At 34.5% G+C, this 22,261-nt stretch overlaps 3 protein-coding genes across 3 annotated transcripts in view; 2 read left to right on the top strand and 1 right to left on the bottom strand.

The window, feature by feature from the left end:
• LOC133171758 (piezo-type mechanosensitive ion channel component 2-like) overlaps positions 1–4,089 on the bottom strand; it is a 75,999-nt gene extending 71,910 nt beyond the window's left edge. The window contains exons 1-3 of the mRNA XM_061306557.1: positions 4,017–4,089; positions 3,288–3,363; positions 3,060–3,155 (exon numbers count right to left, since the gene is read on the bottom strand). Of these exons, the coding sequence (XP_061162541.1) occupies positions 3,060–3,155; positions 3,288–3,360 (169 nt within the window). The 5' untranslated portion in view covers positions 3,361–3,363; positions 4,017–4,089. The remainder of the gene's footprint in view (positions 1–3,059; positions 3,156–3,287; positions 3,364–4,016) is intronic.
• Positions 4,090–4,438: 349 nt separating this feature from the next.
• On the top strand, positions 4,439–11,293 carry LOC133171762 (uncharacterized). Its single transcript, XM_061306561.1, has 2 exons — positions 4,439–4,457; positions 10,672–11,293. The coding sequence occupies exon 2, from the start codon at positions 10,674–10,676 to the stop codon at positions 11,235–11,237; it is 564 nt and encodes a 187-aa protein (XP_061162545.1). The 5' UTR covers positions 4,439–4,457; positions 10,672–10,673; the 3' UTR covers positions 11,238–11,293.
• Positions 11,294–16,912: 5,619 nt separating this feature from the next.
• Positions 16,913–21,514, top strand: LOC133172447 (zinc finger TRAF-type-containing protein 1-B-like). Its single transcript, XM_061307329.1, has 4 exons — positions 16,913–17,202; positions 18,511–18,749; positions 20,608–20,819; positions 21,007–21,514. Exons 1-4 carry the CDS (start codon positions 16,993–16,995, stop codon positions 21,387–21,389), a joined length of 1,044 nt encoding a protein of 347 aa, XP_061163313.1. The 5' UTR covers positions 16,913–16,992; the 3' UTR covers positions 21,390–21,514.
• The last annotated feature ends 747 nt before the right edge of the window (positions 21,515–22,261 follow it).

The raw sequence follows: 22,261 nt of genomic DNA, 5'->3' as shown, positions 1-22,261 counted from the left end.
TTCTTTAATGTGTCTTTTTTTAAATAGTCTAATTGTTTACTTTGTCCCATGATTTATCTGTATAAAAAATTTGGAGGGAAAACGTCAAAGATGTGATTTTTGATTAAGACACAATTTTCAGTGCAAAAAGGTCATATCAAATGTACTGTAGCGCCAAAATAAGCATATTGACCCCCATTTTTTGTTTTGATTTTTAATTAAGCTATGTGTGTAGAAACTAAAAATATACTTGACAAAAAAAGTTTAAGACTTTAAATATCAGGATCCAACCTCGTTAAGTAAAGAAAGGACAGACTGGCTAACTTGGCACGAATTTTACATGCTTCTTTTTCAAGGTCCGTGTTGAATGTTCTTGCACCTCAATGTTATTGTAGTCATCAATATTACATGTAAAATATATAAAGTCGCTAGTTTCCCCTGCTTTAATACCTAAAACAAATTTCATATTTATTTCTTGTAAAATACAAGTATGGATGAATTAATCGTTTGATTTACGGATGTAGATTTAGAGAAAAAGAAAACCGAATTTTACTGGGTTTTTTTTATACGGTGTTTAAATTTTAAGTGGACCGCCGGTCCACCTAGTCCAGAACATTTGGTGGACCTTCCAATTTTTTGGTGGACTCGGGCCGCCGGTCCACCGTTAGTGTCGAACCCTGCTGTATTACATCATTTAATCTCCCATGTATATTTAATACACTGATTTCATATAACACCTTGCGACATATAAATGCATAGTGTAAAATATGGAAAAAAAAATATCTACCGTAATGAATGACATCCACTGGAGAAAAGGGTCAACATGTTAAATAAGACAAAATAGATTTTATAAAAAAAACATACTGTGGTGTTTATTGACACTATGTTTTTTAGTGCAGAAAAGTTTATTTGTTGTATTCAAATCTTTCAGATGAATGGTATTAAACTTTGAAAATATTTGACTATTAATTGAGTTGTGATACCAACCAATTACTGAGTATGACATTCTATTGCATTGCAATAAATCACTATTTATAAAAATACAGTATCTCGAACACGAATATCTCAAATACTATGGATATGTCGAATTAATTTTGAAGTCCCAACTGCTTATTCCTTAAGTATTTTACCCTGAATATCTGGAATCCTCAGTTATCTCGAAGTATTTTCTCGGTCCCTGTCAGTTCGAAATAACAAGGTTTGACTGTATGTCTAACAGACTTGGAAAAAAAGTCCTCAGTCAATAATTTGTTGGAGCAGAAAGTACCCTGGGACAGAGCAAGAATTATGCCTGAGGATTATTTCTGAGGCAACAGCATTTAAATATTAAGTATCATAGGATGGAAAGAGTTGGAAAATTACCAACATCAAAGACCCAACAGCTATGAACCTCTACAGGAGGCTTAAGTTTTTAAATTAGCTTCAGAAACAAGTTCTGCAGCCATGAGAATCTGGCAATCAATGATCCTTCAAATATGTACAACAACCCTAAGAAGAAAGATCATCAGATATTCACTTCTCTGGAATCATCAGTTCATTTCTTTGGAATCATCAGATGCTCACTTCTTGTAGCATCAGATGTTCATTTCTAGTATCATCAGATGTAGATCTATGTATATTGTCATCTAGTTTACATAAATTTATAAATAAAACAATAAACTGAACACTTGATTTCAGCCAAGTACATTGTTTTTGCATTTGAAATCCCATGGTCATGTTTCTAGATTATACGTAGTCTCATTCAACCATTAATTCAATCGTTTTCTGTTTTCTTTTATGGTAATTACGATTAACAACTTTGTTACCTACTTACATGTTTTAGGAAATTAGATTGTTTATTCATGAGAATATGTGTATAAGTAAGACAACCTATCCTGATCAAAATAAGCATGTTTAGCAGCAGTATATCTTTGTTAGCTTTGCTTCACAGTTATCTCTGAAAATCAAAATTCACAAAACACTGCAAAAGGATCCTGACCTACCAAAAATAATTCTTAAAAATATGAACTTTATTATAAAAGAAACAGAGGGTTATTTCTGCATTGCAGTGCATGTTTACAGATTAAATTGACAAGGACAGTGGTATACATTTACGTACAAACGTAGCATTAAAATATTTTCAGGTAGCTCAACTTTCCAAATTTCTATCCCTGTGAAAAGCCAAGGTTTAGTATCAGAGTAAAGAAGCATATTAGAAAACCCATTCATGAAGGCATCAAATACTAATTAGTCAGTTCTATGGCTATGTTTGTGCTAAATTTTTCATGCACTACAATGAACATGATGAATACCATATTGCATAATGAAAATTCATATGCCTATCTGTGTAACTTGCCTGGCTTAAAAAGCACAAAAAAAAAATCAATAAATGCTTATGATGCCGATTCCTTTACAACTTGAGCCAAAAGGTCTTTTTTTTTAAATCTTAATAATTTTTACTCGAGCAGTTTAATGACTATGATGTCACTGACACAGGAAACACAAGCAGTTTATTCTAGGAATTTAGAAGGGAAACAACTGTAGAATGTAAATATTAATTTCCTTAAAATATGTTTTACTGATAAACCATATTTTAACCATTAGATAACCATAGTATGTTAAACATATAGTACCATTATACCATATACAGGGAAATTTCCATCCCTGTTTAATTTTGGCCCCTTTCGCCCTTCTCACAGGTGGACGAATTTAAAACAGGTGGAATTTAAAAAAAAGTATAATTTCTTATGCAGAATTTTGACTGGGAAAATTTAAAATGGGGCAAAGTTGTTTGCAAGTGCGAAATGGCGAAAATAATGTGGCGAAAATAACCCTGTATACAGTATCTGCCACTGCACAGTAACTTAAGTTCAATGACAAATACACTTTTTCAAAACCCCATGTACATATATATATATAATGTTTTTCTCCTAACCCATAAAATATCCAAGGTCATTTCTCCTGACCATGACTTGATCCAGATGACCTTGAATCAAGGGTAATAATTATAAGGTAATCCGGAAAGATCATACACATGCAAGTTTGAAAAAAAAATTCATGCAAAGGCTTTGACAGGATTGAACTCTGTCTGAATGGCTCACCTTTCACTGTTGTGGTACTTGGAGTTGGAATTAGTGGAAGCCCCAGTAAGAATAATAAATACAGGAATGAAATAATGTTGTATCTTAGAGCACATCCTGGAATAGAAAAGTAAACAATTAAAAAGAGACAAACATGATAGATCGTGCATTATAACTGACCAATTGATCATGTTTATTTTGGTAGCTGACAATGAATTTTATAGTCATTTTATGGCTATTGTGAATTACCTGCAAGAAGAACCAATGGCAGCAGGAGTCTAAACAGCAGGTACCCAATGTATCTTGTTACTTTTGAAGACATTATCTGTAGGGTACAATGTCAGATTTACACTTACTAATATATAACTGCACATAAATAAAACCTACTTCATTGTTGAAATTAAATTCCAGTTCTAACGAAAAAAAGAAGAAGCACATATTAAAAGTGCCTGCAGCCTCTAGTAAATTATATTTGAATATTCAGAAAAAACCAATGTCAGTAGAGTCATTTCATATCTGCAAATGATCGACAAATTCCACACTAAATTGCACTGTGAACCTTGAATCCAAGTGAAAAAAATTAAAAGTCTTTCTCTCTCTCTCTCTCTCTCTCTCTCTCTCTCTATATATATATATATATATGTATATAAAATAACTTTTCACATCGATCTATGTGTTCAGATTTCAGGGATTGAACACTCAAATTTACATAACGATTTAACTGTGTACATTAACATTTGAGAATAACATAAAACCCTGTCACAGTTCAGGGCATAATAAAACATTAACATCTTGATGTGATTAATTAGCAATAAATAAATATATACGTCTCTTCTGTAAAGGCGGTAACCTGGTGAAACAGTGATTTGTGTGAATTACTGAATAACGTCACTCCAGACATCCCTCATGTGACTCAATTTTTCTCAAGGCTGCGAGCATGAAACACTAACTTATTCAACAACATTGTACAAATATTACCTCTTATGCAAAGAAAATCCACATAAATGTCACATTGTGAGATTTTTTTCTCTGTCTTCGCGTTTACGTGTTTGGTTTTCGCATCATCTGCTTTCTCAGCCTTCTCTTTTCAATCGCAACATCTCGGACATTTCCGAGCCTTTCCGAAGAGGTGTCAGGAGAACTCGTACTCGAGAGAAGTCGTACACCGCGAAAAATAACTCTAAGCAGGGACGTATATATACCATCGATTTCTTAGGGATACATGTAACAGTAACCACATTCGAGTTCTTTAAAAACTGAAACATACTTTTTTAAATTCACAACATTCATCACTGATTATATGAATGGTTCATGTCTTTCTAAAAAAGAACTCGTATCACTGATGATCGGTAGACTCTTCCCTGATGATCATCATGTGATTTTACAGAAAATTAATATGGTTCGAAACCAGATTCTCCAGTAAGTTATCATGATAAATTTGACAATGTAAATCCAAACTTTACAATACATGCAATATGGTATACATTGTTGAGTTATAGCAGGGACCTATATACTAACATATATAGATAATCAAGAACTGCGCACGCTAATATATTATATCCCACGTAGTCCAGGTTTGGGGCGAATTACATTGTAAAGTAATGCATTACATTACCATTACTTCAAGAATTTGGGCATTAAATTACCATTACCTCTAATTTCTTAAAGTAATACATTACATTACCATTACTTTAGGAAAGTAATGCATTATCATTACTTTTGGGGTTTTTCAAAAATAGAAATACAAAACTTGTGCTTTTCATAAATATGCACACCCCTTCAAAACTAAACTTGATGAACGTTAATTAATTGATTCAAATTTAACATTCTTAATTAAAAGATATGATATTTAAAACAGACTTCAAGTACTTGTATTTATTACACTGTAAATAACTTATATATCTTTTTATTATTCATAAGAAGTTCAATCTTTTCAATTGCCAGTAAGATAAAAACATGTACAATATGCGCTTTCTGTGTGATTATTGATGTCATAAAGCAATTTAACTTTTAGGGCACTTTAACTCCTTTCCAAAACTATCTAAATAAATAAGACATCGATTGTTTAGATCTAGTACCTTATGAAAAAGGAAAATTAAATGCACTGACAAACTTGAAAAAAGGGTTTGACAGTATGTACATTTTCCTCTGCTAAAAGTAGAATGCCTGTCTTCTATTCCTTTTGGATTTTCATGGTCTGCTCAAACTGGACCACCTCTTTTAATATTTTATAAACACAGTCGGGAGAAAGGGACTGATTTTTGAGCACTTCTCAAAACAATACATTGTTTTAATTGTTACATTACCTTAGAGGCATTGTGTGTTTTGATGACACTATATTCAAAAGATTATCAGTTTACAGTGTACATTAATTAGTGTGCCTCATACTTACTGGAATTATTTTTTAAAAGTATTTTCTTAAAACCCTTTTAAATATTCTCTGAAATTAAATATTATCTAAAATAAGTATGAAAATTTAATATGTGTGCTAATTGTACTTTCAACAGAATATAAAGTGTAGTAGTAGATAGTGGAAATAGATAAAGAGATTTTATTTATACAGGTTAACTTTTAATTTTCATTCATTTCTATCATTTAAAAAATTATTTAATCTAGACAATAATTTCCATGTCCACTTTAAAATTTAAAATAGTTATATACAAAATAATGCTTTGTAACGCTATGTAATGCCAGCATTACTCTGGATTTGAGAAAGTAATTCATTACATTACCATTACATGTAATGCAAATATTTTGGCATTACACATTACTAGCATTACTTCGAGTTCAAGTAATGCATTGCAATGTATTACCATTACATTTAGCATTACCCCAAGTCTGCCACGTACATTTCATTTGCATTTCGACTTTGTATGTTGTTGATGATCCATTATTTGATACATTTTTTTCATGATTAACTGATGGAACTACAATTTAAGATATCTCAAGTCACCCACAAAGAAAATTTGAACTATAACAGTATAACAAGTCCCCGGCCATCTCGGAGAGGAGGGGAGCGAATCGTAAACCCCTGGCCACTGTTGACTAGCGTAGGTGACCGAGTCCCAGTCTAATTAAAATTATAGCCATTGATCTCATTCTGTTCCACTAGATTGCTTTGCTATATGTAGTAGGGATGTCAACGAGTACCCGGTTAACCGGGTACTCGATCGAACGTCCGAGTATCGAATACTAAAAATGGTACTCGGTTACTCGGAAGTGTATTTTTTTCTTATTTCAAAGTACATATTTTTATCAAAAACTTATCAAAAAATATAAAATATGCATACGGTAATTAGCGTGTCGTTGTCTACACCTGTGAAACACCCGTTATCGCCTGTGGCTGTGCACATGCAATATGATCAGATCAATATCTATAGATAGATATCAATCGAGTGGAGAGGGTCAAAGGATCTATTTTTTTATTCAGATTGACTGAGTCCAACACTTGAAACTATATCGGCTGTGTTATCATTTATCAAACAATCACCATAATTAAGAAATAAAAGTCCACGTCATTGTAACATTTGGAGTAAATAACTTGCGTCTATTATGCAATTTTGTTTTCTAGTCACTCCCTTCTTTGTATTAAATAATTATTGTGTCGCTTGAACTTTATGGATGTAATATACAACGAAGGTTATTTAAAAAATGTGGTTAAAAATTCTCATTCCTTTTTTTTTTTGAGAGTTGTCAAGCGCGGATTCAATAAGTTTCTTACCCAAAAATTTCCTAGCAAATAGCAACTGAGCAACAAAAAAAACAAACAAAACAAAAACAAAAACAAACAAACCAAAATAAAAAAAACAAAAACAACAACAAAAAAACCAAAAAAAAAAAAACAAAACAAAACAAAACAAAACAAAACAAAACAAAACAAAAATAAATAAATAAAAATTTAAAAAAAAAAAAAAGAACCCAAACAAACTGTAATTTCCATTCCCATTCCATTCGGGGGAAAAAAACTATTTCGTGGTGGTGTCAACGTTTTCTAGGAGGGGGGTCCAAAGTCTTTTTTTTTTTTGCTTCAGTATATACATTTAATAACTCTGCAAATTCCAGGGGTCCGACCCCCCCCCCACCCCCCCCCCTCACTCTAGATCCGCGCGCTTCTGACAGAACCCATTTTCCATAGTACAACTTAACATTCACCGGAAAGATATTGATTACCGGAAGTGGTGTTGGGAGCAAGTTTGTTTACTTGGATTGAATCCGAAGTCACCGTACTCACGGTACTGTCAATACTGTGTCAGTGCTCCGCACTCAACACATATACAGGTTAAGTATACTGTTAAATGTGCCTTTTACATTTATAGCGGGCGCAGCGTGGTAGTACTACTGTGACCTCTTTCGACAACGTGTGAATGAAGAGAAAATTCGGAACAATACACATTTTTATGATCCAATAGAACATTTTCCGCATTAAAATCGTAGTGTCCGTACAGTGCCCACAATCCTTCTTAAACTGCATACATCTGCATACAACTGCCTAACTACGTTGTCGTTCTCGCGATAACCAAACAAAAGTTCACTAGAAGAAAGTCACCTTGTGTTATGTTATGGAAATTGCAGATAGATAGTAGCTAGATTACATGTAAATGCTCTTTATTAGAAAGTGTACTTTTAAAACTCCGTTATGTACATTCAAAACCCATCACAGCCTGGTATTTTTAAATGTCTCCTGCAGTTCAAAGAGGTTAAAAATGAATAGTAATAAATACATCTTTCACCTCTGTTTTTGATACCCAATTAACATATGCAAATGAAGATCCATAATGTTAGCCATTCCTGCAATAATATTTTGATGGTGCAACCACTGGTTTGGGCGCAGCTGTTGGATAGTAATTGGATAGCCTACCTTTTTACTTCTAACTTGAACCTGCTTCTTCAAAGTGCACAAGACTTTTGGAAGGTCAAACTGTGACATCGTATGACATCATATGTAGTTGCTTATTTTCATAACAAAGTCTAAAATGTGGTCCAAAAAATGCTAAATCTACCATCTATCTACAATATCCATTAAATTTTAAAAGGTTAATTTATTTTTTATTCATAAACTTTTGTTTGGTTATTACAAGAATTTGTTTGGGTGCCAAATGCAATAATATGGAGCATTATGGGTACTGAGTTTACTTTGGAAAAAAATTGTTTGGATCAATGTGCACAGTCCAAATTTTCTCTTTGCCAAGGTTTTCCTTTAGGAGCCCATAGTGATGAGGCTGTTATTAAGGGTCCTGAGTTCACTTGTGGCTGTTTGACCCTTGAACAACTTCATTCATTTATTAATGGGCTGACTGCTGCAATGTCTTTCAGGGAGAGTAAAAATCCTGATTGTTTTATCTCTCAACCAATAACATTAAGCCTTATGCATTATCTTTTAGTGTCAACCAACCTGTAACATGTATATTAAGGTGTCAACTGAACATCACTATTTTTTCACAGTAAACGAATCGTGGTATTTATTTCTTGTGTTTTCTTTAGTGGTTGTTCTAAACTCAATACACAAACATCCATTCTACATATTTATTGAACACGGAACATACTTTCTGTTTCCATTTTATGTCAATTTACAAAAGCCCCAGTTTGAAAGGTACTTCTCAATGAAACAAGCTGACCTGAAGGAAAAAAAAGTTGTCAGGGGTCCCATAACCATGAGTGGAAAAAGGCCCCTGACATTGTGAGGATGATCCATACTATGCCATAAACTAACAATTAAGCAGTTATGAACTTGAAGTTGAGAGTACAAGGATAGAAAATAGTTAAATTACTGATGTGATTTGATTTAGATGTTAATTTGATTGATTTGTAATGATAAACCACAGTATGTTTAAAGATCTTAATGTCTATTGATCTGATCATATTGCATGTACTGTGAAATCACTAATTTTCAAGGGGGTTAATTTTCATAAATTTTGTGGTAAATAGGACCCATAAACTCCCCCCCCCCCCCCATGAAATGCTAAAATTTTACACATCAGCATCATGTTTCTTCTTTAACCACGAAATCAAAACCCCTCAAACCAACATATTTAGCTCAACTCAATGAAGTTAGGGGAAGCTTAAGTAATACCCTCAGCGTCAGCGTCCCAGGTTAAAGTTTTTGGAACAGATTTCTTTTTAAGTACTTCTATGCCCTATATTAATCAGAGATGTATGGAAGATGCTTTTAGTATGTTTCATTGTACCAGTCAAGTCAAGTTCAGCTAAAGAATGACCCGCTTATTGTTTATTTGGAGCAGGTTAAAGATTTTGGAGCAGGTCTCATTTCCAAGTAACTATAAGCCCTATATCGACCAAACTTGCATGGATTATACATCTAAGGATGCACACTACCAGGCTTTCTTTGGATGCTGGATCTGACCTACATGTTGACCAAACTTGCATGGATGATACTGGTACATCTAAGGATGCACAACTACTTGACTTGCTTCAGAAGCTGGATCTGACCTACTAGAGTGATGAGGTTAAAGGTTTTGAAGCAGGTTCATTCTAAAGTAACTGTAAGCCCTATGTTGACCAAACTTGCATGGATGATACAATTAAGGATGCACACTACTGGACTTCTGGATCTGACCTACAATTTCTGGATGAGTGACCAGGTAAAAGTTTTTGGAGCAGATTAATTCTAAAATAACTATTAGCCCTATGTTGACCATACTTGCATCGATGATACATCTAAGGATGAACTACAGGACTTGCTTTGGATGCTGGATCTGATCAAAATTTTCAAGATTAGTGACCAGGGTAAAGTTTTTTGAGCAGGTTCATTCTAAAGTAACTATTTGCCCTACCTAGACCAAACTTGCAGTGGTGATGCATCAAGGGATATACACTACCAGAATTGCTCCGGATGCTGAATTTAACCTACACTTTCCAGATGAGCAACCAGGTTAAATGTTTTGGAGCAGGTCAATTACCAAGAAACTATAAGATGTGTCTGAACTACTTGCATGGAAGATGCATCAAGGGATGCACATTATCAGAGTTGCTTCAGATGCTGAATTTGACCTTTTTTTCCAGATGAGTGACCAGTTTAAAGGTTTGGGAGCAGGTCCATTTCCAAGAAACTAAGGCCTATCTGAACCAAATTTGCATGTATGATGCCTCAGGGGATGAACACTCTCAAACTTGCTACAGATGATGGATTTGACTTACATTTTCTGGAAGATGAGTGACTACTTTAAAGTATTTAGATAAGTCCATTGCGAAGTAACTGCAAGCCCTATCAGACCAAAATTGCATAAATTTGCATCTAGGGATGCACACTATTAGATTATTAGTTCAGTGTGGGAGTTTGCCTTATTTAAATATGTTAAAAACAACATTCATTGTGGTGAGCTCTGTAATCTCTGATTACCTGTTTTTCTCAATCCACAAAAATCTTACCCCTTGAAAATAAGTGATTTTAAGTACAATTGAATTCTCATTTTATTTTTCTGTAAAGAAGTGGACAGTCATAGCCTACATCCCAGGATGTATGCAATACCTGTGTATTTTTGTGAAAAAGAATAGCCATTCCTTTGCCATGTTCAGTCGATTTGTTAAGTAAATGTTGCTCTGTCTTTCAATAACTACCATTTGATTAACAGATGACAAAACTTTCTACATTATTTTTCTATCCATCATTTTAAAGATATGGCCCGGCAGCTGAGTACCTCTTTTTCTGATCTCCTCCTGTGTTTGGCGGCTTCCTATGTTGCTTTGGAGTGGTACAAATTAAACAAAGTTAAGGCATCCGCCGGACTCTCCATTCAGGCCATTGCCGCTTTTTTTGGAATCTTCCGTTTTGCGATGGCATACCCTGAGGGTGGGATTATTTTCAAGTGTCACAAATTCATGTCATGGTTAGCTGCTGGAGCCGGCATACCACTGATTGCTATGGAATTCTGTGCTAGGTATGGATCAGCACTGCTAGCAAACAAAATAGCTATTTTCCTTTTAGCAGTGGTTGTTGTTGCTGCATTTCTTCCACCCAAAACCAAAGAAGTGGCAACACAGGCAGCTAGTGGATTTTCAATGCTGGTGATCTTGATGCTAAGCTTTGTAAACAAGAATTACTTTGGACTTGGAGCAGGGATTACCTATGTTATTGCAGGACTTGTGTTTGGTTCTGATGGATCCTTGCTGGGATTTCCCAAAGTTGACTGGCTGCATTATGCTTTGATCCTGGGGAATTATCTTTTCCTTAGGTCTATTTAAATTGTCTCACTGTTCTTTTTATATATTGAATGTAAAGTGAGAAATAGTCCATTTTATATTTTGTGTTGTTTTGTATATTGTATTTAATTCATGTTGCAAGGTGGGAAAGTGCAATAGAGTAAAGGACTGTACACATTTATACTTGTTTCAGGAAAATCATTTGATTCCATTTTTATACAGTCAAACCTTGTATTAAGCGACCCATCAAGGGGAATCCTAAAATAGTCACATATCACAGGTAGTTTAATTCAGGGAATCATGGTATAACAATTCTCAAAGTACATTCATGAATACTAGATAGTAATACATGTACTTGTTAACTTGTTTTCCTGTTCCCTGCCCTTCATCATAAATTTTGTATCATTTTCAATCTTTTTGCTAAAGTTATATTCTGATCAGTAAATATTCCTTTGTACAAATTGTTTTTGTTCCTGTGTTATATATATATTTATTTTTTGAAAGAAAATGCAAAAACAGGTTAGTTTTATCATGTTTCACACTTTATGACAGTGTTAACAATAAAAGCTACTCATGACAAGATTATGCAAGAAAGGGAAAAACAAATCACTACAATAATCGCACAGAAAATGCAAGACCTTTTTATGTACAAACTTACACAAATGTACAATTCTTGTCAAAACTATTTCAAAGTTTATAGTTACTTTTAAAATATTTCTAATTTTAATAAGTTTCTATCTGATACCAAGTCACAAATATTAGGGCATTGATATGAAATTGTCAACTGATTCTGGCAAAAAGTATTAACCTAAAAGAAATAAGAGGGTTAATTGCAAATCCCTCTAAAATATCCTTTAACTCAGCTAAAGTCGAGTATATATGGTAAAAAACATTTATACAGTAAAACACGCTTATAATTTATGATTCGTAATAAACATAATTCGTTATATACTTTATTATCACAATACAGTTTAAAGCCACGGGGAATGAAAATCACTTTGCTGTAAGTGTCAATTCATTATAAGCGTGTTCACTATAAGTGTGCTTTACTGCAGTTTTATTCTCAACAATAGCCTAATTTTGCTGGTATCTGAATGTTATTCATTTATTTTTACACAGTAAACCATAATGAAACCTGTGTCATAATAGTGATCATATAGAAGGAAATCTTTAAAACTTCTCAAGAGCAAATCACCGTCACGGTAGCTCAGTCGGTAGAGCGCTTGCTCCGTGATTGAAAGGTTGTGTGTTCAAATCAAGGCCATGACTGACCTAAGTCGATAAAAAATAGGTAGCAACTGTTCTTTCACCAAATGCTCGGCATTTTGAAGTGAAAGTTGTGGGTGTTTCGGATGAGACCTTAAAAACCGAGGCCCAGTGTCACAGTAGGCATTTGCATGATAAAGATCCCTCACTGCTCGATGGCCCTAAGTGCCGAGTAAAGATCTAAATTTGAAGCCATTCACCGGTATATGATGATGTCTCTATATGAGTGAAAAATTCTTGAAATGGGACAACAGCATACAATCAATCAAGAGCAAATATGAATGATGAACCATATTAAGGCCTGATGACACACACGTTCCTCAAATATTGATTTTGTATCTCTTCGAGATATCTCAAAAATCAGTTGTCATTTTCATGTTATTTCTAAACTGTTTTCGAAATGTCTTGAAAAATATGTACACCAGAAATTGTGTTATTGGCAATACAAGTGATTCTAATAGGATTATATAGGAAAACCATCTTGCAGAAATGCCTGGTACCTCAATTTTTTGTGAGGAAACTTGTTAAAGAAGCAATACAAATATTTGGGAAAAATATATATTATAAAGGAACATTTTGACTTACCTTAAAGTGGAAGCATCCTCTGGTAGTGTAGATCCATTTTTGTTCAAATCACAGCCCTGATGTATAGGATGGGGCCACAAAAGTCAATCAAAACAACAGAAGAATATATTCTTTGGGAAAAAAACTGATGCAGACCAGCAGGGCCAAAATGTCTCAGGTCACAGAAGCATTGTGGCCCATGGGCCTCTTGTCTATAACTGTAACATTTATTCATGGCAACTTGGAGGTTTCCTGCTTGAACAAAGTAAAGAATTGGAAGGTAAAGAATTGAAATGTAATAATTCTTTGTTCACTTTGTCATAAAGAAACAATGACACAGGTACACATGTACGAGAACAGAAAATATGTTGTAAACCTGAAGAAAGGTCATTTGGTCTGTCAAGGTCAAATTTGTCCTTATGATATCTAGGCAACCATTGGCGAATTTTTGTTGCACACAGTATATTTTGTTTACTTCTGCAAAAGAAAGGGAATTAGCCAATGTTCATATTAAAAATTAAAATGTATTTTTATGTACATTTTTGCAATGACAAATACATATTCACCCAATTCCACTGATTGTGACATGAAAAAGGAGACATGAAAATTTTCAGTGACAAGGAAAATAGAAATCTTGGGAATGCTATTGTATTTTGTTTATCATGACAAATTAAAGATAGAACAAATTTTGTATATCAAGACAGAAATTACTAGAGGTACTGTGACCACTGAGCTCACAAATCGATCCCCCCCACTCCCATAGGAGTCCATTTTTAGCTCACCTCGATGAAGTCAAGATAAGCTTATGCTATACCCCCGGCGTCGGTGTCGGCGTTAGCGTTGGCGTCCCAGTTAAAGTTTTAGGAGCAAGTCCCATTCCCAAGTAACTATAACCCCTACCTGGACCAAACTTGCATGTATGATGCATCTAGGGATGGACACTACCACACTTGCTTCGGATGCTGGATTTGACCTAGATTTTCCAGATGAATGACCAGGTTAAAGTTTTTGGAGCAGGTCCATTCCCAAGTAACTATAAGCCCTGCCTGGACCAAACTTGCATGGATAATGCATCTAGGGATGGACATTACCACACTTGCTTTGGATGCTGGATCTGACGTAGATTTTCCAGATGAATGACCAGGTTAAAGTTTTTGGAGCAGGTCCATTCCCAAGTAATTATAAGCCCTACCTGAACCAAACTTGCATGGGTAATACATATAGGGATGGACACTACCACACTTGCTTCGGATGCTGGATCTGACCTAGATTTTCCAGATGAATGACCACTGCAGGTTAAAGTTTTTGGAGCAGGTCCATTCCCAAGTAACTATAAGCCCTACCTTGACCAAACTTGCATGGATGATGCATCTAGGGATGGACACTACCACACTTGCTTCGGATGCTGGATCTGACCTAGATTTTCCAGATGAATGACCAGGTTAAAGTTTTTGGAGCAGGTCCATTCCCAAGTAATTATAAGCCCTACCTGAACCAAACTTGCATGGGTAATACATATAGGGATGGACACTACCACACTTGCTTCGGATGCTGGATTTGACCTAGATTTTCCAGATGAATGACCAGGTTAAAGTTTTTGGAGCAGGTCCATTCCCAAGTAACTATAAGCCCTACCTTGACCAAACTTGCATGTGTGATGCATCTAGGGATGGACACTACCACACTTGCTTGGATGCTGGATTTGACCTAGATTTTCCAGATGAGTGACCAGGTTAAAGTTTTTGGAGCAGGTCCATTCCCAAATAACTATAAGCCCTACCTGGACCAAAAGCGGATGGATGATGCATCCAGGGGTGGATACTACGCTTGCTTCGGATGCTGGAATTGAGCTAGATTTTCCACATGTGAGACCAGGTTTAGATTTTGAAGCAGTCCCGTTCTGAAGTAATTATAAGCCCTACCTGGACCAAACTTGCATGGATGATGCATCTAGGGATGTACATTAACCAACCTGCTTCGGATGCTGGATCTGACCTAGATTTTCTACATGAGTGAATTTTAGCCATTTTTAAACCAAATTAGCATGGATGATGTATCTAGGGATGGACACTTCCAGACTTGCTTTGGATTCTGAATCTGACCTACATTTTGCAAATGATGTTGTGGCCTGTTATGATTAAACTTGCATATATGGTGCATCTAAGGATGAAAACTTCCAGACTTGCTTTGGATGTTAGAACTGACCACAATTTTCTTGATTACTAAACAGGTTAAAAGTTTATTGAGCAGGTCTATTTCCAAGTAACTACAAGTCCTACTTAAACCAAACTTGCATGGATACTGATCTTGGGATGTACCCTAACTAGAAGAAAAAAGATGTGAAATTTGCCTTACTTATAGATAACATTCGTCGAGGTGAGCTTTGTAATCTTTGATTACCTATGTTTTGCTATGAGAAAGTCCAAATGTCTGTCCAATCAAAACATGTAGTAGGAGGTGCACAGTGGCACTATGTAATATTCAGTGAAAGTATCTTTAAATTTTAGTCAGTGGTATAGGAGGACTTGCGGATAAGAAATTAGTACTCCTGATATTATAGAAAGAATGGCAGTGTCTATGTTTTGTTTTGGGAAACCTGAAATATGTGTCAAATCAAAAAGTAAAATAGCAGGTGCACAATGGCACTGTGTAATAAAGTTTCTGTGAAGTATCATTAAATTTTACTCAGTGGTTATTAGAAGGAGTTGAAGATGAGAGATGGGAACCCCTTGATTTTATAAAAAGAATGGCAGTGTCCATGTTTTGCTATGGGAAACCTGTAATATATGCCCAATCAAAAAGTAAAATAGGAGGTGCACAATGGCACTTTGTAGGAAAAAGATTCTGTGAAAGTGTCATCAAATTTTATTCAATGGTATAAGAGGAGCTGCAGATAAGAAGTAGGTACCCCTAAGCTTAACACTAGATGAACAGACGGACGTACAGCTAGACAGAGGGACTGACACCACATCACTATTTTTCACATTTTAGCTCTTCTGAGCCAAAGGCACCAATGAGCTTTACTACTGGAAGAGAGTCTGTCTATAGTGTTTTATGCTGTGTGTTAATTGTCTCTTAACTTTTCAAATTATAAATCTCTTCTACAGAAACACTTGGCCATTTTCAGCCAAACTTGCCACAAATGGGAGATAATTAAGAAAAATTTGGCCCTTGGGATAAGGATTGGGCTGCAATTGTAGTTTCAATTAATTTATCATTAAAAATCAACCTAATTGCAACAGATTTTTTGGGGTTATGAATAAACTCTAGAATGCGCATGATAATTAAATAAGGTTTTAAAAAATCGAACAAAATTGGATGAGAAGAAAGCAATTTATTTTGAGCTACATAAATTTTTTTATGAAAATCACTATAGAAAATGGACAAAACTCTCGTCTAATTAAAAAATCATCACATGTATTAAGATTTAAAATCTTGCTGCATTTCTCTACCTTGAAGAAAGATAAATTTAAGCAAATTAAAGTGGTTATAACGACATTCTAAATCAATAACATTTTGATCAAATTGAAAATCACAAGGTAACATCATGTTTTTAGCTGTACAAAGTAAATCTATATATATATAAGTAAAAGTAAGATATTCATTTTAAGGGACCATTAGACTGTTAGAGACACTTCATCATCCCTATCTCCCTCTCGTTCAGTGCTCACTCTTAAAAAAAATATACGTTATTATTAAAGTATGGAGATTTTTTTTTTATAAAAGTAAACATAAAAACGAAGTGTTTGTGCCTCGGAGAGCCTCTCAAATTATTATACGATTGCTTATTTTAGTTGGATCCGCACCCTTTATAAGTAACGGCGTTTTCCCGGAAATTGCCGAATATGGCATCGTAATAGTATGCAATGACCTTCGTGACACACACAGCGATTGGTTGTCTATGACGTCAGCGATATTCGGGGTTCCTGGTCGAAACGTCAACAAAGCAAAAACGTAAACAAACGAGATGGCAGATATACCAGGTCCTTCGACTCTCGTTTTACAAGATGAAAATTGCAACAAAGAAAATCTTGACACCAATTTTGAGCCCGAGAGAAAGAAAATGAAGACAGAATATAACCAAAAAGAAAAGGAAAAGGAAAATAAATTGGAAGATCGACTGAGTGGAATCCTTTGCTGCGCAGTTTGCCTTGACTTGCCCAGGACTTGCTTTCAGGTACTGCCCTATCAGATTGCATCATATTGTTAAATAGAACACAATTAGAAAATACGCTACCAGCTACAGACAAGGCATGTCCTGCGTTGAAAGATGCATTGCAACGCACATTTTCTGAACTTAACGATTTAGGTGCAAAACCTCCCATTTCGGAAGTGAATTGATTATTGCAAAATATAATACATTTAATATGCACATATTTTTTTTACACGGTATTGTGCATGAGTTGCATATATTTAAGAAGCTTTTAATTTATTATTCAGCCTCTGAAAAAAAATTCATAAAGGCATATTTTATCTTATATGCTGCAATATTGACCAACTGTCAAAAACAGCTGGTGACCTGTTTATGACCTTCAGCTGTCAGAGGGTGTTGAATCACGTGAGCAGGGTCAGCTGATCAGTCGTGCTTGGCAACTTGCCATGTTGCAGTGTCAATGCAAATAAATAAATAAAAAGAAAAAATAATAATAATTGTATATTGGAAAAATGCTATCGTGCTCATTAAGTATGGGAGTTCATAACTTATTTAGTGTCTATAAAACTGTAGTGAAACTGGTGTAGTTTTGAAGAAAAGGAGATATGTTATATTAATTAGCACATTGAGGCACCTTTGGGATCAGGTTGATTCTGCAAACTGCCCTGCATATATACATTTTTTATCAGATTTGATAAAATTTTGTTTTTCAAGGTTATACTTGTTTATAAAATGTGAAGGGATGCAAGCTGTGACAAAAGACATTTTTTAAATTAATAAAGAGATATTAATTATTACATGACTTATAATAATTAGAAAACAGATAATTATATAATATACAGCCAAACCTCATTATCTTGCACTCGGTGTGTTCTAGAAAAAAAAGTTTGAGATATCAAGGGTAAAATACTTAAGAAATATCTGGTTAGATCTTCCCAATCACTTCAACGTATCCATGGTAATCGAGATATCAATCCGTGTTTGAGATACCGAAGTTCAACTGTATTTATATGTAGCAATGCAAGGCTACCCAAATTTTACCCATTTAATTCTTGAACTTAAGATAACATTTCATTAATGAAAAGAAAGAAATATTGTGAACATGGAACTATATCTAGTTATTTAATTGGGACTTTAAAATAAGAGCATACATTTCCATACAAAATGTATAGAATTATGACATACTTTATAATATTGTGTAGCAGGGAACAAAATTTCACTAAGCTTTGAGTTAATGTAATTCTGGTGACATCAAAAGTGTTTAGAAAAAGAAACAAAATATGTATATTCAAACTTCATATATTTTAACCAATGTAAATTTATTTTCTTCAGTGTACCAATGGACATCTTATGTGTGCAGGATGTTACAATCACTTGCTGGCTGATGGAAGGCTTAAAGATGAGACAGCAACCTGCCCTAACTGTCGCTGTGAGATCAACAAAAATCTGTGTACCCGCAATCTAGCTGTGGAGAAGGCAGTGTCCGAGCTCCCAAGCGTGTGCCAGTTCTGTAACTGTCAGTTACCTCGTAATCAAGTAGATCACCACCAGAGGGAGCTCTGTCTAGAGCGGTGAGTCCACATGTATGCTTAGCGTAGCTTCTGGCGTATGTTCAGCATACATACACCTTAGTTAAGGTTGTTAGGGGCCCTGAGAGAAACCACTCGAGCGGGACTCGTCTAGCAGACAGACGGCACCTGAGCGGGTGATTTTTGCTCACTTTTTTCTCTGATGTTTAATTAATTGGACAAAACACTTTTATCTTTTGTTCCTGTCCAGGCGTGCTTGGAGATCATTGGTTCACAGTGTCTTTGGAGTTCAGCGTTGGAGAAATTATGTTGACCACAGTCACTCAACGTAATTATAGCGGCAAGTATCTTAACCATCTAGATCTTTCCAAGGCCAAGATCTTAAATTGCATGCTCATGATTAGGTTAACAGGATATAGATAATTTTCTCTCTCTGTAAATTAAGCTTCAAAAAGAAATTTTATATTCCTTAGAGTCAGACAAGCTTTTCAAAATTTGTCCAAGATCTATTTTTTTAAAAAATGTTTTCAGCTTCTGACTAGAACCAGATATATAAAGGTTGTAGAATTTGATTAAACAATTTATGTACTTTGTGTACTATGTTTTAACTGCCTGAAAAGCAAATTTTCCCCTTTTTCCAGCCAAAAAAAAAGGGGGGTTAGAATTTCCAGAAGATAAAGTAGAGGCTGTCATCAAACTTGCAAGAAATGTTCTTTTTAAAGAAAGACATTTGAGTCTTCAACGAGAAGAGTATTATCTGCCTTGTGGACATGCTCAAATATAAGACTAGTATACATAAGATTAGTCAACCACTCAGGATGGCTGTCATGTTCCAGATTGGCAAAGATTCCTAAAATCTTTTACTCTCAAATCTAATGATTTAATTCCCAAACTTGCAAAGGATATATCTCAAATAAGGAATTGCAGCATTTCTGCACTATCTCTGTTCAGAATTTTGGTGAGCTGTGTGGATTTTAGACCTAATATTTAAAAAAAAGGACAATATTTGAAGCAAGGGACCTTTTGACATGGCCAGGTAAAACTAAATTGGGGTTTGTTTTAAATTCTGGGGCAGGTGAAATAATTTTCAATGCTGCTTCAAGAAACCCTTGCTTATTGGCCTTCTGGGTGTGTAAGATGTTTAGTAAGGTAGCCCCGTTTATGTTCATTTAATTGTAGAAGTTAAGTAAGGAACTTTAGCCCGTTAATGTACCATAAATTGTGTAAGAAGTTAAGTAAGGTAGCCCCATTAATGTACAGTAAATTGTGTTTTTGTCTTTTTCTCTCTGTCCTTCCTATCTTAGTTTTGTTTTTTAAATGATGTAGTTTTAAACCAAGGACAATTCCAGGACCACTCACTCAAGTAAGGTATTACATGTATGTTAATACATACTGTGAACTTAAGCAAGGATCCTTTGAAAATCATGGAAAACACTCATTCCAAATCATCTTGTGTGATATAAGTGTCAAAGGAGATAGTCTGAAGAAAATTTCCATAGTGATGACCTGGAGATGAAATATGAAAATTTCCATAGTGATGACCTGGAGATGAAATATGCATGAGACTGTGGAAGATTAAGAAGTGGATTTACCATTGGAATACAGTGAAATTAGACATGCTATTCTTACATTGGATTTACATTCACTGTTTAATTTATGAAACCTGTATGGTGAATTTGTTATTCTAGAGATGGATGTATATGTTATTTTTTCAGCAAGTTAACCTCATGTTAAAAGCAATGCTATTTCAGGTGTTTTTAATTATTTGTTAAGACTGTGGAGTTAAACACACAGAGGACAGGTACGTATACTAATCGAACACCCCCTTTCTTTTACAGACAATACAAAGTTATTTGGCTTTGGATTCCTCTTGCTCATCTTAAAGTTGCTATATTTCTAGGTCCACATGTTGTAAATACTCTAGAATTGGTTGTCCTTGGCAAGGACCCTTTCATGAGTTGGCAGGACACGAGCAGAGCTGTATCCATCCGAACAAGCCCGCTGATGACATCATGGATGCTCTGTCATTGGTTGATAAGCAGAGAGAGGAGGAGCTTAGAGTCTACAGCAATCTCTACAATCTACTGTCATATGAGAAAGTCACCTTTAATGGTATACTTGATTTGATGAAGCATTCAGTAAAATTTTTTTTAGACATCTTTCACTTAAAAAAAATTATAGCAAGAAGATTTCTGTTGTAATGTATTAAAGCTGGAACATCAAAAAGTACAGATAAAGAAATACATAATATTGTTTTAAAGTTTTAATCTTAAGTCGTCACAAAACTCTGTCTCTGTAGATTTGCAGCTGAAGCCCTACAGAACTGATGACTTTATCACCAAACTGTACTACGAGACCAGTAGATTCTCGGCCTTTAATCATCAATGGGTCATCAAAGCCCGAATCAACAATGACAAACCGACTCAGTCTGTCTCAAGGTCGATGTCGTATCAACTGGTTCTCAAAGGCAAGATCACAAACCCAATACAGGTCAAGTTTATTGCCCTGAAGGGACCATATGGGGACATGAAAGTCAACCCCGCAATAAACATGTTTGAGTTCTCACCAGAAAACGTGGAGACAGAATACTTCGACCTTCCTATTGTGAATTCCTTAGAGTGTAACAAAGTATTAGCTTCCAAGACAATAAATGTTAGAGTAATTATGGTTCATCTGCAGTAACCAGCCAGTCTTTACGTTAGCGTTCAACATGTAATGAATTGCTAGACCTTTTTTTTTGGAATCTCTGTAATTATTCTGTAACAATGGCATTCTAATCATGTTTTAAATCATTATAAATGTACTTATATGGTTTTGAAATATATATATATATATATATATATATATATATATATATATATATATTATTCCTCATGATTCTCTAGTCATCCTAATTGTTTTTTTTCCTATTTTAAGTAGAATTTTACTGTTAAAGCATTTTTTAAATCTTTTTTTTTTTTTTTTTTTTTTGACTAAAAAGTTTATAAAAATTTTGTTAGTTTTTATCCATTAATTGGTAAGGGCCTAAAATTTCAAAATAGTACAAATGTGAAAAGTACAGAAAAAGATGTAAAAAAAAATAATGGTTCAATTTTGACTGATTTTGTTACTGACATTTTTGTACAGCTGTAAATACTTTGCAAAAGGTAAAAAACGGGTCAATTTTGTTGTGTTTCTGTGGTGTTAACAAACATGCATTTTGTACTTGTAAATAGTCTACTGGTTAATTTTTCCTCCATTGTACATTCTCTCTTTCCAACTAAGAAAATTCTTATAATTTATTCCAGAGTTAAGGAGTATGGCTTAATGTAAAAGATAATGATTGTCAAATTAGATGCTTAAAAGTGAATGTCAAATGATGTAAAAGTAGACAGCAGATTTCTGCCTTTATTGTCTTTATGTCTTATTTTTAATTGTTCATAGGTGGAAGTTGACCATAATGTTTATATACCTGTATATATCTGTACATATATCTGTGACACTGTTAAAGGAAATTCCATTGTTTGAGCTTTGACTTGCCTGTTTAGTAACAATATTCTGTAGTCTCAAGATAG

This window comes from Saccostrea echinata, unplaced genomic scaffold (assembly GCF_033153115.1).
Source record: "Saccostrea echinata isolate AGI-Se365-2 ecotype Australia unplaced genomic scaffold, CSIRO_AGI_Sech_v1 ptg000054l, whole genome shotgun sequence".
Classification (NCBI taxonomy): domain Eukaryota; kingdom Metazoa; phylum Mollusca; class Bivalvia; order Ostreida; family Ostreidae; genus Saccostrea; species Saccostrea echinata.
The sequence above is the reverse complement of the archived record's forward strand: the minus strand, read 5'-3'. Positions and strand labels throughout refer to the sequence as shown.